The sequence below is a fragment of the Octopus bimaculoides genome, chromosome Z (genome assembly GCF_046866305.1).
Source record: "Octopus bimaculoides isolate indiv1 chromosome Z, ASM4686630v1, whole genome shotgun sequence".
In the NCBI taxonomy this organism is placed as follows: Eukaryota; Metazoa; Mollusca; class Cephalopoda; order Octopoda; family Octopodidae; genus Octopus; species Octopus bimaculoides.
In genome coordinates this window covers 20114890-20133324 of record NC_142944.1, presented here as the reverse complement: position 1 = coordinate 20133324, position 18435 = coordinate 20114890, and the positions used below count along the sequence as shown (strand labels likewise).

General features: G+C 35.0%; 1 protein-coding gene across 18 annotated transcripts in view; it reads left to right on the top strand.

Annotated features, from left to right (window-relative positions):
- The window catches only part of LOC106881394 (F-BAR and double SH3 domains protein 2), a 178842-nt gene that overhangs the window by 98706 nt on the left and 61701 nt on the right, over window positions 1-18435 (top strand). For all 18 annotated transcript variants that reach the window (XM_089364915.1, XM_052973715.2, XM_089364914.1 and 15 more), the window contains exons 6-11: window positions 2608-2744; window positions 6017-6080; window positions 6850-6978; window positions 11273-11395; window positions 15892-15987; window positions 16181-16330. In XM_089364915.1, the coding sequence (XP_089221041.1) occupies window positions 2608-2744; window positions 6017-6080; window positions 6850-6978; window positions 11273-11395; window positions 15892-15987; window positions 16181-16330 (699 nt within the window). The remainder of the gene's footprint in view (window positions 1-2607; window positions 2745-6016; window positions 6081-6849; window positions 6979-11272; window positions 11396-15891; window positions 15988-16180; window positions 16331-18435) is intronic.

Genomic DNA, 18435 nt, shown 5'->3' with positions numbered 1-18435 from the left:
TAGGACTCTCACTCAAGCAGAGTCACAGGAGAGCCATGTCTGCATACATAGATAATGTCTGCTACAACATCAAACACGTTAGCCTAAGGGGCAGTCAACATCAGGAGTGTATGGAAGCAAACATCTACCAAGACAAGTTAGTGAGCTTGCAACTCAGTCCAAGAGAGGCACTTGCTAGACAGATGCAGTTTTTGTTGCTGGAGAGCCTTGTCAAGATGCTTGAAATTTGTTTCAGCCCAAACCTTCAGGTAGACAAGAACCAGGTAATAGTTGCAATCAGAGTAGCTAGTCTCTCTCAGAAATAAGCCAAGAGAAGATTGTCCTCGAAAAGTTTGAACAGAAGTGCTTGACATTTATATCACCTCAGAAGTGTCCTTCTGTCTGTCCAATATACTTTGTCCAAAATGGAAAATCTGCTTTTCTTCTGGTCAGGAAATCCACCTCCTACAAACTCCCTATTGAGAATAGTCTCAGAACATTGTCACTAGTGATGCATAGGCACACACTAAGGCAGACACATCTGCAGAAATGTCTGGACCACTGCAACAGTGACGACAAAAGCAAAAGTTAACTAGAATGGGCATCTTTTGTTTCTTTGACTGAAATCCAATAAAGGATTGAGCTTAAACTGAAGTTGGCCTTTTGGCGTCAAGAATGTTGCTAGACACTCACAGTACTCAGTAGCTTCAAACATTTTTGGCAGGAAAATAACCTTTGCTTTCTAAGGAAGCTTAGTGCAGGTATGAGTGACATTGACCTGGACTGACTCTGGGATGAGAACAATCTGATCATTCTGTTTTGGAGGACTTTCAAATCAAGGACTATGGACAACTTTAAAAAGTCCTTATCATGGCAGTGCTACAGTTGGGTATTGCCTCAATTCAACCTCTACATCACAGAAGCATCAATAAACAAGCCTGTATGAGATGTGTACAGGGTGACAAAACCTTCCTGCATGCTGTCATTCAGTGGTCCATGCATTACTGATTTATGGACTTGTTTCTAGCAGCTGCTGTTGCATATAGAATGAATCTAGCTATCATCTAAGTCTAGCAAAAATTGATGCACCACCTTTCTTTTGGTTGGTAAGAGTGGCTAGTCTTCCTCACTTTAGGAGCTATGGCAAAAGAGGTTGTGTGGGGGACTCATCTAGTTCTCATTAACTTCTCCAAGCACCACTTTAAGAGGAAGGTGTGAGTAGTGTGCTGTCTAGAGTGTTAACAAAAGGTAAATACTATCAACCTAGAGCTGTATAGTCTCTAGATTAGATAAACAGTAATCCCTCGACTATCGCAGGTGTTACGTTCCAACCCCCCCCCCCCCCCACGATAGATGAAAATTCATGAAGTAGAAATAGCACTGTATTGTATTTTTTATTATTATTATTTTTTTATAATTTGTATATATTTATTTTATTATAAATGCAAAACAACAGCACAGTGGAATCGGTGTAAACTTAAATAACTGCAATAGGTGAACTGCAATATGGCAAGGGATTACTGTAATTAAACCATCCAATGTTAAAAGATTCCTCATTTCTGATCTAAACTGTTGCTGTAGATAGTAGTTTTCTCTAAGAATTGCCCATCCCACCCACAGATATTATTTAAGCAGTACTGCAACAAAGTACTTTTGAGGTATAGGGTATAAGTCCAAGACCTGTTGAAATTGGTGATGGTCTGCATTGGTAATGATTTAACCAGACAATACCTTCAGCATTTATCTTTACACTTCATTGAAGAGTAAGAGATTGAAACAATAGGCTTTTCTCTTTCCATAGCAAATGAGTTTACATATATCCTACAATACAAGACCAATTATCCAGCAATTTTAGGACTGGAAATGTCTCAGATATCTGGATTTTCCTGTTTTCTGCAGACAGTCTAAATATGTACTTGAAATATAAAATTATGAAAAGTAAAGAGCGAAATTGCATTTATCAGATTCGAATTAATACACTTTTAAAACAAGGTTTGTTTGATATTTCTTAATCCATTTGAAATTCTTAAAATATATTACACAGTACCATGTACACAGTAAAATATTTGTAGGAAGAAAAGTAAATGAAGAAAATTAAAGAACATTTTATTTAACAGATACTGGTGCAAACTAATACCATTCCAAAACAGAGTATGTTTAACCCTTTAGTGTTCACATTATTCTGCCATAATTAATGCTTTTTTATCCACATTGTTTTGAACTAATCATGCATTATCTTGTAGCTATGAGATTTTGATGAGGTAGCTGTTAATCTTTAAAATGTTATTGTATGGTTGGTGTGAAAGACTAGATCTGGTCAGTTTGAACATAGAATAGGCAGAATACTTTTGGCTAGATATGGCCGGTTTAAATGCTAAAGGGTTAATCTTTATCAAACCACTTAAAAAAGTGAAGAGCAAAATTGCTTTCAACACACAACATACAAAGTCTGTTTACTCAATACAGGGTACTGTGTATTACACAATATTGCATAGTATTTCCAGATTTCTGGAAGCCAGATAAGAGGTCCTGTACTGTACAAACTTACCTTTGCATTTTTCACTGTTCTTTTGTTTTGTTTTTTAATAAAGCCTACTTTGCTATTTCAACTTTTGTTACTTCATCTAGCTGGTGTCTCAACTTAGTCTCATCCAATCTGAAGTCGCACAAAGTGTTCTTGAGATGACAAAGGCACACAAAATCTACATTGCAGATGAGACACAGACAAACGATGCCAAACAAAAAGCAATGGAGGCTGATGAAAAGTAATTTACATTTTCCATGTTTCTTTTTGAACCTTTATATTGTTAATGACTGTGTTTTTTTTAGCTTTACATCAGCCTTGATCAAAGGTATTCCATCCATGACGATTCCATCACATTCTCAGGCATAGTATACGAGGGTCACATTATCCAGTGATGTCTTCCTATTTAGTTTGTTGAGTGTGATTTGAGAGAGATTTGCCTGTTATTTCTTGCATGACAAAACGACCATATAGGGACTCCCTCATGGGTTTGTGTAATCTTCATCTAGAAAGTATGTGTCAGAGATAGGGAGAGAGAGAGAAAAAGATAGAATCAGATAGACAAGCACTCACAGAGAGAAATGAAGAATTTCATAGATAAATTCATAAACAAATATAAAATTCTTGTTTCTTTCTACATTTTAGAGGTCAAGATTTTTTTTTTTCTGTTCAAGATTAAGATACTTTGTATATAGTACAAATGTGTATCTATTGTCTGTATAAGCTAACATTGTTGATGCAGATATCAGTTATATTTCAGGAGTTCCTTAACCTTCCTCTCTTTCTTTCATCTGGGGATTTCCATCTACGGAACTGCCTCATGATGTTGTGATGGGGGCCTCTTAAGAGTGTATCCAATCCAGTACCCCTTTCTTCATTCGATCTCCAGTGGTAATCTTCATGACCACTCTGGGGCACTAATTCAGTTGTCAAAAGCCTCTAATGTCCTGCTTGGAGCCATTGTATTTCACTCAGTTCCAGAATGGTCATGTATCTCTTTCACTTAGCACTATTTAACCACTTTCACATATGATTCTGATGTTCCACAAACCAATGTGGATTATTGATTTTACTGTGCCTTTATTGCTGTTTGTCAGGAAGGATATCAGTTGTGCAGAGTTTGTTTTGTTGTTGTTTTTTTTTTGTTTTTTTTTTATCCTTTTTTTTTAAATCTTTTTTTTTCCATCTTTGATCTGCCGTGATACATTCTTACTTTGCACCATTCTTCTGACCCACAGAACTGTGACATTTGCTTTGGTTTATTTGTTGATGTTTTTGTAGCCAATATAGTTTGTTGGTTTTTTTTCTATAAAATGTGACTGCTAAATCCACACCAAACAACAAACCAGGAAGATAATAGACTGCTCTTTTCCCTGGTTTCTACTCTTTGAGCTTCCCAGTGTGATTTAATTTGCCATGGAGCTTATTTTCCCCACATGTATAGCTCAAAAGCATACAAGTTCCCTAACCATGTTTAGGTAAACAGTCAATGAAGTAGCATTTGTTGATGCTTTTTCTGTTTTACCATGGGATAATCTAGAGTAAGCATTACAAGTTAACAACATATTAACTAAAAAGTAAAGTCATCTTCTAAAAAAATCCTTTTATAAACTGTTTGCTTGGTTGTGTACCTAAGGAGTTCTCTTCACAACCACTTGGACCCAAGTTCAATCTTACCATATAGCAAGTTGGTAAATGTCTTCTACCATAACTTCAAGTTGACCAATACTTTCTGAGTGGAAGTTGGGTGATGGAAAATATGTGGAAGCTCATCATTGTGTGTTTGTGTGTGTATGCATGTTCATATCTTACTCTGATGTTTATTATTATTAAAACACCTAAACACTGGTAAAACTGTCACTCCTCAAATGAAGTTACAAACACCCCTTAGTCACTGTCACTGATAGAAATGCAGTGAACCAATGATTGACTTATTTCAAAACATGTATCCAATGACAATATGATTCACAAATTGCAATGTAAAAGTAAATAATAATAATAATGATAATGATAATAATAAGAACAATAGTAACAATAATCCTTTCTTCTAAAGGCACACAGCCTGAATTTTGTAGGGATGGGGATGTGTCGATTACATCGATCCCAGTATTTCACTGGTACTTAATTTATTGACCCTGAAAGGATGAAAGGCAAGGCACAAGGCCTGAAATTTTAGGCGAGGGTGCTAGTTGATAACATCACCCCCAGTGCACAACTGTTAATTATTTCATCAACACCCTGAAAGGATGAAAGGCAAAGTCAAATTTGGTAGCCTTTGAATTCAAAACGTAAAGATAAATGAAATACAGCTAAGCATTTTGCCCAGCGTGCAAACAATTCTGCCAGCTCATTGCCTTAATAATAATTGATAACTAATCTTGCTTGAATTAATGTTGCTTAATGATAATTAATGTTGCTTGAGTTGTCATACTTCAGACTCAGTGAGGAACCATATCATGGCTAAATAAACTGCTTAACGACAGTAGCCATGCTTGGACTCTTCTCAAGACTCACTGTAAGATGCCTGTAATGGGTTTTTTCTATGAGCATACAGAAAACAAATTAAATACTATTGTTGAGTGGTATTTAATCAATCTATTTACACTAATGTAACATAATTTATGCTGTACTGTATTCTTCTTGGCTTGGCTTTATGAGCAAAGATTTCCAGAAGAGGATGTCCATATCTGTTGCAAGCTTGCTGATGCCTGACAGGTCCAATTCAGGACAAACAGGCCTAACTGCAGAAGCTGCATGGTAAGGTGGGCTGGTCAAGGTTGGTTTTAATGCCCTTGTTTTTCCTCCTTTTTCTCTTGCCTGCAAAGATGGTTCTGTGGTGTCTTCAAAGGAGACTGTTGCCCAGAGAGTAAAGAGATGCTAGGCATCGTGGTCAGTGACCAGAACAGACCACTGGTGGGGATCAATGTGGTAGTCACCAAGGGATTTCCTTAGGGAATCTTTGTATGTTTTCTTTGATACTCCTCTGTTGTGGTGACCAGAGAAGAGTTAACCATGTAGTGTGATCATAGGAAGTTGATGATCGTCCATCCTGGCAACGTGTCCTGCCCAGTGTAGCTGTGTTTTCAGCAAAGTTACTTCAATGCTGGTGACCTTTACCTGCTCTAGGACCTTAATGTTAGTGGCAAAGTCACTTGAATGGATGTTGAGGTTGATGCATATCATAGAAGTAAATGTGTGGTTTAAAGAGCCTTCTTTTTTCTGTTGAATTTCTTGAAATTGAGACAAATTTGGTTTTATGTGCCATGCTAAATTAGTGTAACTATAAGAAAATATGGTAAAATATTACCCAAAATTCATTTCTTTTTTAGTCATCCTTTGTCTTCAAAGATGACCAAGACTCCACCTCTTATGCACCACAGCTGAAGATTCATAACTATTGATGTCTATACAATACCTTTGTCATGAAACATACAAATGTTTATTGTTTTTTTTCTTTTAATGAATTTTTTATAATTCTTATCTTTTTATTTTATTGTCTTTTTTATTGCACAGGTTGAAAAGAAAATCCGTTGGATTTTTCAAAAGTATGACTAGTTTACAACGTAACTGTTCAAAGGTGAGTTTGTTGGTTCACATTTGTTGCCTGATTTTCTGAAAGTTTTAAATATTTTCTATATGCAGTTGTGTGGTCGAGAAGCTTGCTTCTCAACCATGTGGTCTTGAGTTCAGTCCCACTGCATGGCACCTTGAGCAAGTGTTTCCTAAAACAGCACCCCCAGCCAACCAAAACCATGAGAGTAAATTTTGTATACAGAAACTGAAAGATGCCTATTGTGTGTGTGTGTGTGTGTGTGTGTGTGTGTGTGTGTGTGTGTGTATGTTTGTGTGTGTGTACGTGTGTGTTTGTGTGTGTGTGTGTGTGTGTGTGTGTGTATGTTTGTGTGTGTGTGTGTGTGTGTGTGTGTGTGTGTGTGTGTTCCACACCACTGCTTGACAACCAGTGTTTTATTTATTTATGTCCCTGTAACTTTGCAGTTTAACAAAAGAGACTGACAATAAGTATCAAGCTTAAAAAATAAAGAGTGGGGTTAGCTTGTTTGCCTAAATGTTTCAAAGTGATGGCCCCTGCATGGCCACAATCTAAAGACTGAACCAAGTAAAAGATAAAAGATTTTTTAAAAAACTTCCCTTGTTCAAAACGAATCATTAATATGCTTCAGTTCCTCAAGATGCATTACAAACTTGTAATTTGCTCTGTTTTATTGCAGAAGACATCTTTTGACATGTTTGCCATGTAATTTATCACTTCACATTTTTCAACTCATAAATATATTTCATTTACTTACTCTTCAACAACCTTTGTGTTTTGCTCTCTATATCCTCAGCTAACAACTCGATATGAACAATGTGCTACAAAATCTACCGCATCAAGAAATGAATACTTACTTTGCCAATCAGCTGCCAATGCTCACCAAATACGATATTACAGTGTGGATTTACCTGAACTTATGAAGGTAAAACATCCTACCAGTCATTTTTTATTGATGTATTTGCATTGCAGTAATTTAATATACAGCTTGCTGTCATGGCTTTAGTTGCTTTTGTTTTTATATTTACATCTCTTAAATCAACTTCCAGTACTTAATTGGCATGTTTTTGACTCCAATGTTTGATTGATATTTTATTTTTTCAACTTTCATTCAATGAAAGTTAAAGACGAACTTGGCAGAACCTAAAAACTGGTCTCAGTCATTTTATCTGGTGCTGTAATGGTTCTGCTGATTCACTGCCCATGTCAGATGAAGTCTGGTCTAACGGAACATGAGCCAGTTATTTCCTAGCACTTTACTATTTCCTTTGTTACAAATCCACTTAAATCTTAGTTTACACTTTGTTGTATACTATTCACACCGGAAGGAACAATTGATTGGTGTATGTAGTAGAGACACTGAATAATGCTTTCAAATTCTGGAATAAAGCCAACAATTTCAGGGGAGTAGGTAGATTGATTAGATCAACCCTATTGCGCAACTGGTACTTGTTTTATCAACCCCAAAAGGATGAAAGGCAAAGTTGACCTCAGCAGAATTTGAACTCAGAATGTAGAGACAGACAAAATGCTGCTAAGCATTTTGCCCAGCATGCTAACGCTTCTGCTAGCTCGCTACCTTAGAGGTGCTGAATAATGATGAATGTTTTGTTAATTAATTATAGATGTTTTCGATCTAGTTTGGATTCTTTGCCATCAAATTTGAATTCTTTGCAATCAAATTTGAATTCTTTGCAATCAATTTTGAATTCCTTGCAATCAAATTTAATGGCAAAGAATTCAAATTTGATGGCAAAGAATCCAAACTAGATTGAAAACGTCTATGATAGTATCTTTCCATGATCATACAGAAGATAAATTAGATATCACTGCTGAGTGGTAATTAATGGATGATTTTGCACTAATATATAATATAATATAATATAATATACACTCTACTGTATATCATAAAGAATTCCTTGATAAACAGAATTTCTTGAAATAAGGACAAATTTGGTTCTATGTATCATGCTAAATTAATGTAACTATAAGAGAATAAGGTAAAATAATATCCTTACTTGTTCGTCCTTTGTTTTTGAAGATTACAAAGGATCTGTTTGTTATGTACCATAACAGAAGATCCATAACTACTCCTGCTTAAACCATACCTTTGGGATGAAACTATGGCAGCAACATTATTTCATTATCACAGACACCACAATGCAAGTTCCACCATCTGTTTGTAGTTTCAAACAAATTAAGAGATCTGATTTATATTGAACTTGGGTTATAGTGAGGGATTTATTCCTGACTTTCTGGACCAGTGGCAAGGCAGCCTAAAACTGAGTTGGGGATATATCAGAAATGCACCGAGGTAACCAAGGTGATCGCTGAGTCTCACTGTGATTTGTAGCATGCATTCACATTCCCCACAGCAACATTGCTTAATATCACCTTTCTGTCACAGAAATTTGATCATTGATGGTTAGATTTCCTTTACAACCTGTCAAAGACCCAGTCTTTACATGTATCTTAAGCATCTCAGTTTATCTGGCCTTTGACAGATTTGGTTTTTCTTCATGCCATAGACTGTCCAAAATTACTCTTCTTGCAAGGTAGGTTTGGTGAAGTTGCTGGTTTAGTCACTGACAAACTAACTATACAACAGGTTGTACTGAGCTACATGCTTCCATTAGCCCTTGCTAGTCTTTTTGTCTTGTCTTGTAATGATATTCACCCTGGAAGGGTTAAGCTGGCTCCCATTGAGTTCATCATTATGATTTCATAGGAGTTTCAAGGGATGATCAGAGTCTGCAAAAACAGTTCCTGTCTGTATTCATAAGCTACTATACATGACCAGTAGCAGGTCATCCTCATAATACGCCTTCTCACCACAGGATTCCCACAGATACAATCCAATGGCACCAGGAAGCCGCTGGATTCCAGAACAGATGCCACCGGGAATTCACCATTGCCCTCCAGTTAGCTGGATTGCAGCCCTAGCACCACCAGTCTCAGACCTGTCTACCTTGGGTGACCCTACTTGGGACATGTAGTCCCTGGTGGCATTGCTCTGACACTCATTTAACTTTTCCACCATGATAAGGTAAAGGGTTGGACTTTGAGAAAGGAGCCCTTACAAGTGAGCTGATCTCATTCCTTTACAAGATGTATGATTACTTAATTCCATATTAGAGATCTTTTTTTTAACATATTTAAATTCAACCTACACAAAGGAACGTCTATACAATAACTTGTTGACCTACTAGAAATAGCAGCCAAGTCTCCCACAAATAATACCCTACCATCTTAAAAGAAGGGCACATTGAAAAATGTTGCCCTAAATATACTATCTGCATAAAATATGAGATGTTCACATCTGGAATGTCTTTAGAAAATATGTTTACAAGACCTGTAAGAAGTAAAGAAAAGTAGATTTGTTTCTTTGTCTTTCTGCTCACAAAGAGATAAGCCTGTGGCGTAATCACATTGTTTACTTTTCAAAGCAAGGCTAAATTGCAAGCTTATTGAAAAGAAAGTATACTTTACATTTCTAAGAAAGAAAAAGACATGCTTAGTAGTTTGCTATTAAATTGATTAATATCTAATCTTATATTATTTTGACAATACAACTTCATTCTAAAACAGTCTGTCTGAGACAAAACTCTGATAAAGAAAATTAATTTTCTAGTAACTTAATCCTTTTGTCTTGCATCTATGAGAATACTGTTTAGTTATTTAATTGCACTCCTGGGGAGATTGAAGTTATTGATAAAGCTAATTAGTGAAATTACATTTTTATTTTAATGAGTAGAGCAATGAACCAAGATATGTGGTGCATTGCTGTACTCAAGAAGTCCCACTCACCTCAACAGAAATGAGATCCTAAAGGTGCTACATAAAGAGCATTGTTGTGAGTGCTGGTGCCATGTAAAAAGCATTGGTGATGGTGTTACATAAAAAGCACTGGTGCTGGTGCCATGCAAAAAAAAACACTGGTGATAGTGTTAGGAAGGGCATCCAGCTGTAAAAACCAAGCCAAAATAGATTATGAACCCTGGTGCAGACCCTGGCCTTGCCAGTTCCTATCAAACCATCTAACTCATGCCAGCATGGAAAATGGACACTAAATGGTCGTGGGGGTGGCGGCAGCAGCGGTGGTGGTGGTATCCTTATCCTTATTATGTTGATGCTGTTTTGCTTTGGGTTAGTCCTCAAGCACACCTATGACCAAAAGGTCATGACCATATTATTCTTATTAATATTAGATTAGCAGAATTGCTGATGTAGAGCAAAATGTTATGACCCTTTCGTGTTCTGAGTTCAAATCACACTGAAGTTGACTTTACCTTTCATCCTTCTGTGGACAAGTCAAAAAAGTACCAGTCAAGTAATAGGGTTCGTTTATTTGCCTCTACTTTCTCAAAACATTTTTGGCATTTACTGTAATCATAATTCTGATTACTGCTGGTCTATGTTTTCTTTCATCTTATCCCCATATCAACCACTGTTGGAATTTCATCCTGACTCATAACTTCATCCTTAAAAGTAAGTTGTATGGAATCACTTTTAATGTTCTAGTGGAGATAATCCACAAGTTTAATGGCACTATTTCTTCTAATGTGAAATCTATCAATCTGAAAGAAACAACATTTTGGAATTTGTCACCAAAAAGTTACCAAAATTGAAGTTACTATTCATTCTCAAGGATCTGCCAAGCACAAATAAGATCTTCCAGCTGATGGAGGCTACAAAAAATGTTTAACAACAGAAACATTGAAACGTTCTCTGCCATTTTCCTCTCTTTTCCTTAGCGTTTTTCTTTCTCTGTTGTTCTTTTTCTTCACATATATAAAGGAAAACAAATAACTTTTCTCATCTGTTTTAGCATTCCTGCTTCACACAGATAATTAAATTGATTAAATTAGTAAATAAATCAATACTCCTTCAATTAGTGATAAATTCTACTACTATCAGACAACTAATGATCTCGAAAATGTCTCTGGCTATAGGTATATGAATATGTTTGTGTGCAGTCAGAAGGAATATACATAGGTATTTGTTCCTTTTTATGTCTATACTGTAAGTGTTGCAAACACGTGGTAGTTCCAGAATTTCTTTCAGTTTCTGTGTAGAAATCTCATTCTCTGTGATATAAGTCGCATGACAAACATAACAGAAAAAAAAATGAATCCATTACAAAGATGAGTTACTATCTTTATTCATTAATAGAATCTTGACTATTTTATTTGTATTTATATTTTGTTCTTTCCTTGTAGGCCTTGGATGGTGAAGTGTATGAAAGAATTCAAGATTATTTCACTATCCACACTAGCACAAGTGCTGAAGTTAGTGCCATTGAGACGAACTGCTTTCAAAAGCTGTCACATGAAGCTGAGAAGGTAATGTCCCAGAATATTACTTTATATGTTATTTGTATTAATTCTATCCACATCATTATAATAATAATAATAATAATAATAATAATTAATTCGTTTTATTGGCCACAAGGGCTAATATCAATTAAAAACATGTAAGGACAAAGACAGGACGAAGGTTACAAAAGGTTTTGTTCGAAAAGGTAGGAAAGTTCGTCTAAACAGAGGAAGAAAACGGAGAAAGATATAATAAATAAATAGATAAATAAATAAATAGAACTCCCAAAGGGGGGAGGCGCTTCGAAAAAGGAAAGGTTAGAGCCAGAGATAATGCCTGAATGGCTCACAGAAGGGAAAACTATCCTAATTCCCAAATCTGCTGAAGTGGCAAACCCACAAATTAGAGACTGATAACTTGTCTTCCTACATTTTACAAAGCCTTTACTGCAATAATATTGCAGAGAATGAGCAAACATCTGAAAGGAAACAACCTGTTTCCAGAAGAGCAGAAGGGATGCTGCAAGAGCTCAGCTACTGATCAATAAAGCCATAACTAAAGACAGCCGCAGAAAGAAGGGTCTAAATATGGCCTGGATCAACTACCAAAAGGCTTTTGATAGTATTCCACATACATGATCCTAGAAACACTAGTCATGAACAAGGTAGCACCAATAATCATGAAATATATCAAACATTCCATGAATAAATGGCAGGCACTGCTACAGCTCCAGACAAAAGAGGGACTCATAAAAGCCATTAGAAGAGTAATGTTCCAGGGAGATACGCTCTCTCCACTCCTTTTCTGCTTGGCACTGACATCTTTATCTGACATGCTAAACAGAACTGGATGTGGATACAACTGTTACGTCAAAACAATCAGCCACCTCTTATATATGGATGATCTAAAACTGTATGCTACAAATGATAAAGAGCTGGAAACATTACTACAGACAGTACATGGATTTACCAAAGAAATAAACATGAAATTTGGCTTAGAAAAATGTACTAAAGCAACCTTGAAAAGATGAAACCTAGTTAAGAGTCGCAACAACACATCAGATAAAGCAAATGAAATAAGAGAATTAGACTAAAGCCAGACATACAATTACTTAGGAATCAATGAACTAGATATGACACAACACACACAAATGAAAGAGAAGATAAGAAAAGAATACTATAGATGAGTTAGATTAATACTGAAAACAGAGCTCAATGCCAAAAATAAGATAATAGGTATCACCACTCTAGTCCTCCCAGTTATAAGTTACAGATACAATATTCTTAACTGGACTCTAAATGAACTAATCAAAATAGACAGGAAGACAAGAAAAATAATGACAGGATTTAGGATGCATTACCCAAAATTTGACATAGAAAGGTTCTATATGATGTATCAAAAGTGATAGAGGCCTTATACAACTAGAAAATTATTACAAAATAACTACCATAGGACTACAGAAATACCTACTTCAGTAGCAAGGAAAACTAATACAAATAGCTATAAAACATGAACAAAACATAAAACTGTTTTCAGTCTTTAAGGAAGCTGACAAATACAAAAAAGAAGTCACAATACCTAACAACTATGAACAAAAAGAAGAAACCAAAAAAGTTGTAAAACAACTGAAATCCAAACTAAAACTAGAACAGCAACAGATCATAATAAAACGATGGCAAGAAAAGCCCCTTCATGGCAAATACTGGGTTAAACTAAACAGAAAAGAAATAGACAAAGCAAAATCCCAACAATGGCTGAGAAGCTCAGAACTCAAAGCAGAGACTGAAGGATTTAGAATCTTCCCCTACCCAGCCTCCTTTTATAGACAGTTACTCTATATCCAATTGACTACCCCTAATGTCTTCTTTCCTCCCTGAGGAAAAGGGATACTTATGACAACATTTATGACCATACCTAGCCATGAGCTGTCAACTCACTCTTGTCCTTCATTCCAAACAGACACAGTCCTCTAGTCTTACATTTAGTAGTTGATAAAGAGATAAATGTAACACATGTAAAGAACAGAGAAGTCTCTTTAGCTTTGGTTGAAAAACCTCCCTCTAGATTGTGTATCAAATAAAGGACTCTAAATACAAGCTACAATCCTTTCATAAATACTTATTCAGGACTTAGAAAAGGTGACAAAATGTCAACTAATAACAATTTGGAAAGAATGTGGTGTTAACATGGAATAAGAATTCCTAAGAGCTAGTGAGAATAAATGTAAAATAAAGACAAATCAGCACCAGTTGTATTATGAATACTGTCCTACAGATTTGAAGAAACGGTGTCATGATTGCAATAGAAGAGTAATAGAGTGGTTTTGATTATTATTATTATTATTATTATTATTATTATTATTATTATTATTATTATTATTATCATTACTATTATTACCTCCACCTTAGCAAAGGCAGAGGTATTGTTTTCATCACATTTGTTTGTTTGCTTGTTTGTCCGTGGACAAGATATCTCAAGAACTGCTTGAGAGGACGTTGGTGTTGCCTTGGTCAAGGTTTGCGTTCTCTGAGTGCTCTTGTATTATTATTACTATTCATCTTTACATTCTGATTTCAAATGTCGCCGAGGTCGACTTTGCCTTTCATCCTTTTGGAGTCAAATAAATAAGTACCAGTAAAGTACTTGGGTCAATGTAATTGACTTCCCCTCCCTTCAAAAACTGCTGGCCCTGTGCTGAAATTTGAAACCATTATTACTAGTGATGGTGGTGGTAGTAAGTAAGTAAGTAGTAATAGTATAATCAGTAAAAACTATTTAAGAGAAGCTATAGGAAATAGATACTTAGTACATTTTCCTTCCAAATATTAACCACTTAGAATTAAGAACAGTAAATGTTTTTAGCTAGTCAGCAAACTGGAGCAAGTTGAGATATATACATTGTTCAGGAACACAACACAACGACAGTATTAATATTAAAATGTGATCTGTTGAAGTGTAGATTACAGATTACAGTGAGAAAATTTAATGATATCCTGGGAAATACATATATAAGTACATAGTTATGTGCACTTTAGTTGTAGCTGTATGCTCTTTTCCATAAACTGATTTGTCTAGTACTTTTCAAATATGTAATATGTCATTTTGTTTTCTTTTGTTTCATGGTGGTTTTCCTTTATTTACTGTAATCTTTCTGAGGAATGGATCCAAGGAAAGAAGTTATTTTTTACTTTAGAATTGAACAGTGGAATAAAATTAAAATATGTTTTTAAAAAAAAAACCCATCTTGTTGTCTAGCCCAAGAACAGAAATTCAAATATGAATTAGAAGCAGCTTGAGGTGTATAAATAAAATTGAACACACATACCGTGTGTATGCATGTTGTTAGTTCATGGATTGGCTGTGGTTTTTAGGCATAAGAGAATATATTCTCTATGTATCTGGTCTAAAACACACCTGAAAATAAGTCACAGCCAAGCAAGACAACTCACAAAGGTCCTTTCTCAGAGCAATAGACATTGATATGTCATCATTCTTTTTTGTTGTTTCGTCATTGTTTCTTCATTGTCATTGTCATTGAGTCATCAATGTCTGTCACTCCAAGAAAGGACCTGATGTGAGTTGTCTTCTTGACTAGGCACATAGCAAATATATTCTCTTATGCTTAAAAATTGCAGCTGACTCACAAACTAAGAATGCACATACCTTGTGTATGTGTGTTTGATTTTGTTGATAAAGGAAATATATTAGTCATGCAATAACAAAGTGAAAAACTAACTTTATATTGAAAAATGAGATAAAGACCATTAAAACCAGCCCTATTCTCATAAAAGAGGAAATTTACAGGGAAATTTACTGTTCCCACCCCTACTTTTCTGCCATGCTTTAACCCCCACTAACAAACTTGTTCAATGATATCATCATGGTATATAGATGTATATTGATGACTCAGAAATCTTTACAAAGAATAACACTCCTAAATTTAGAGGAGATTTTTAGAAAACCTCCAAAAATTGTCTATAGTTTCACTAAAGACAAGGATGAATATAGAATTAGACAAGTTTGCCAAAACAACTTCAAGAAGTAACAAATTAACGAGCTCTGACAAACATAAATTAACATAAAATTTTGATGGAAGGTTTTATTTAGATTATTTTAAACAAGAAGATTTGTATCATAGATCCAGAGGAAGTCTTTGGTGTGTTGGTATCAGATGGGTTAAGACAAACAAGATGGAAAGAGCTGGAAGCTAGGTCATATGACAAGGATATTTCTGTTGAAATATACTACTTTTTTTTCAATTAATTCTGAAAATAATGAAGAATTTAGTAAACTAACTTTGTCATTATTAAGCTGGTGTTTTGAACATAAACTAACAAGAAATTTTGATGCATCACTTTAAAACAGGAAGTTTATATCATAGAATGAGAAACAATCTCAGGTGGGTTGGCATAAAAAATAGTCAAGGTATTCAGAACAACTATGTTTAACAATGTTTTGTTTTCATTTCTATTGAAAAATATCTTTTCTGAAACAAACAATTTTTTCACTTTTGTGTTTGCAGATCAGTCGAAACTATAATTTACAGTGTTTCTTACATGAAAGCAATGTTTTCACCGACCTTTTGCAATATCAATTTGAACCCTGCTGTAATGATCAAGTAAGTTAAAATCTAATGTAAACAATTTATTTAAATGAACAGGAAGACCATTGTTTGGGGATGGGTATTATTGCTAAGAATAGAGCAAAGAAATTCTCGAATTATTTTAGTAAATGTTGCTTTAAAAACAAAAACATGCTTAATGTATATTAATATATATTTATACAGGTGTTCAATCCAATTACTTTTCCAGGTAATTAAACTTTCTCAGGAATATGGAGCTAGCCATCAACTGCAGAAAGAGGCAAGAAAGTGGGCCGCAAAGATATCAAAGGAAACAAAAACTATTCGGGAACATCTTAAAACAATGAAAACCTTACAGAATCAACTAAAATCTGATGTGGTAAACTGTTGTTACATATTTATTAAAATAATATTTCTATTAGCTTTGCTCTTTACTAATAAAAACAATTTTTGCCAACACAATCTACTCCTAGTCTCTAAAGGTTCTAAGTGTTTTTTACCCCACAAGTGTATGCATGCAATCATACAAACATACACTCGCGCACACACACACACACACACACACTTGCATGTAATTTTCATACATAGATTTATATATATATATTCTTTTATTTTATTATTTTACTTCTTTCAGTCATTTGACTGTGGCCATGCTGGAGCACTGTCTTGAAGGATTTTAGACAAACAAGTCGACCCCAGGACTTTTTTTTAAGCCTAGTACTTATTCCATCAGTCTCTTTTGCCAAACTGCTAACTTACAGGGATGTAAACACACTAACACTGGTTGTCAAGGGATGATGTGGAGACAAACATAGACACAAAGAAACACATAAAAATATACATACATATATATATATATATTTCAATACAGAGCAAATAATTCAGCAGAAAATATTTGCGAAGATACCATTAAGTCTATTATTATCTAGGATAAAATAATTAATTGATAATAACAGAATTAATAATAAAAGCAATTGCAGATCCAAAAGGCATTAAATAGCTGACAGATTAAAATTCATGTTAATCAAAGGACATACTGAGTATGTCTACCTGCTGGAAATAACAGTCAAAACTCTTATTTGAATCACCAAGAAAATAACAATGATAATAACTACAGAAATCAACCGTCCATGAGCATACGGGTTAAGAAAATCATTTAACATACCAATATAACATCCAGTTATATATTTTCTAGTATTTGGACTCTTTCAGTTTCCATCTACCAAATCCACTCACAAGGCTTTCATTGATCTGAGGCTATAGTAGAAGACACTTGCCCAAGGTGCCATGCAGTGGGACAGAACTCTGAACCATGTAGTTGGGATGCAAGATACTTATCCCACAGACATGCCTATATGTATATGAAATTAAGTAAATGACAATGGAAGAAGAATTATGTAATTAACTTCATTAACTTACAGAAAGCATCTCATAGCAGGAACAGCTTTAGCCCTTTTGATAGCAATCCATCTGAGACCACCCATGGTTCTGTGATAGAAACTTCCTGTTTTAAAGTGAGCTAAATGAAAACCTTCTCTCAAAACTGCATGCTAAATTTGTTCCAGACATCAACTTAATAATGGTAAAAGTTATTTATTAGACTCTTTATCATTTTCAAAAATTAATTGAAATAATGGCAATGTATTTCAACAAAAATATGGTACCATATGGGTTAAATTAATAATGTTGATTGCATAATACCATTCCTTTGTCATTTATTTAATTTCATATATAGCGCTGTTGTATCTGCCACATAATATCCATCAAGGGGAAAACAATACACATGTAGAATTCCTTCATTCACTTAACATCCATTTCTGCTCACTCACATGGGTTGGTTTATATTTGAGATAGCATTTTACAACTAGATGCCCTTCCTGCCACCAACCCTTATTTTGTTTTTGTTTTTTATTCCACTAGTTTTTCAAAGGCTCAAAGCAACCAGTCATAATATCAATAAAGAATGTAAACTTCATGTCACCATTTCACTCAGATGGTGAGAAGTGAATCTATGAAATATCAATACATGTGCACGCACATGCACACACAAGCACGCACACACACACACACACACACACATACACATGCATGCACACACACATGCACACACACACACACACACACACACACACACATGCATGTATGCACACACATACACTCGATTTTCATACAATTTCTATTTATCAACTCTACTCACAAAGCATCAGTCAGGATTTAGACAAAAAAAACTGTGAAAAACATTTATTAAATATAATAGTTCAGTTTGCAACCAGATGGATTCTGGTTCAGTTCCACTGTGCATCATCTTGGACAAGTGTCTTATGCTATGATCCCAAGCTGACCAATGCCTTGTGAGTGAATTTGATGGATGAAAACTGTGGCAGGCCATCACATATGTGTATCTGTGTGCATTTGCCACACCCTCTTTCCACTGCTTAACAACCAGTATTGGTTTGTTCACATTTTGGTAACTAAGCTTTTCAG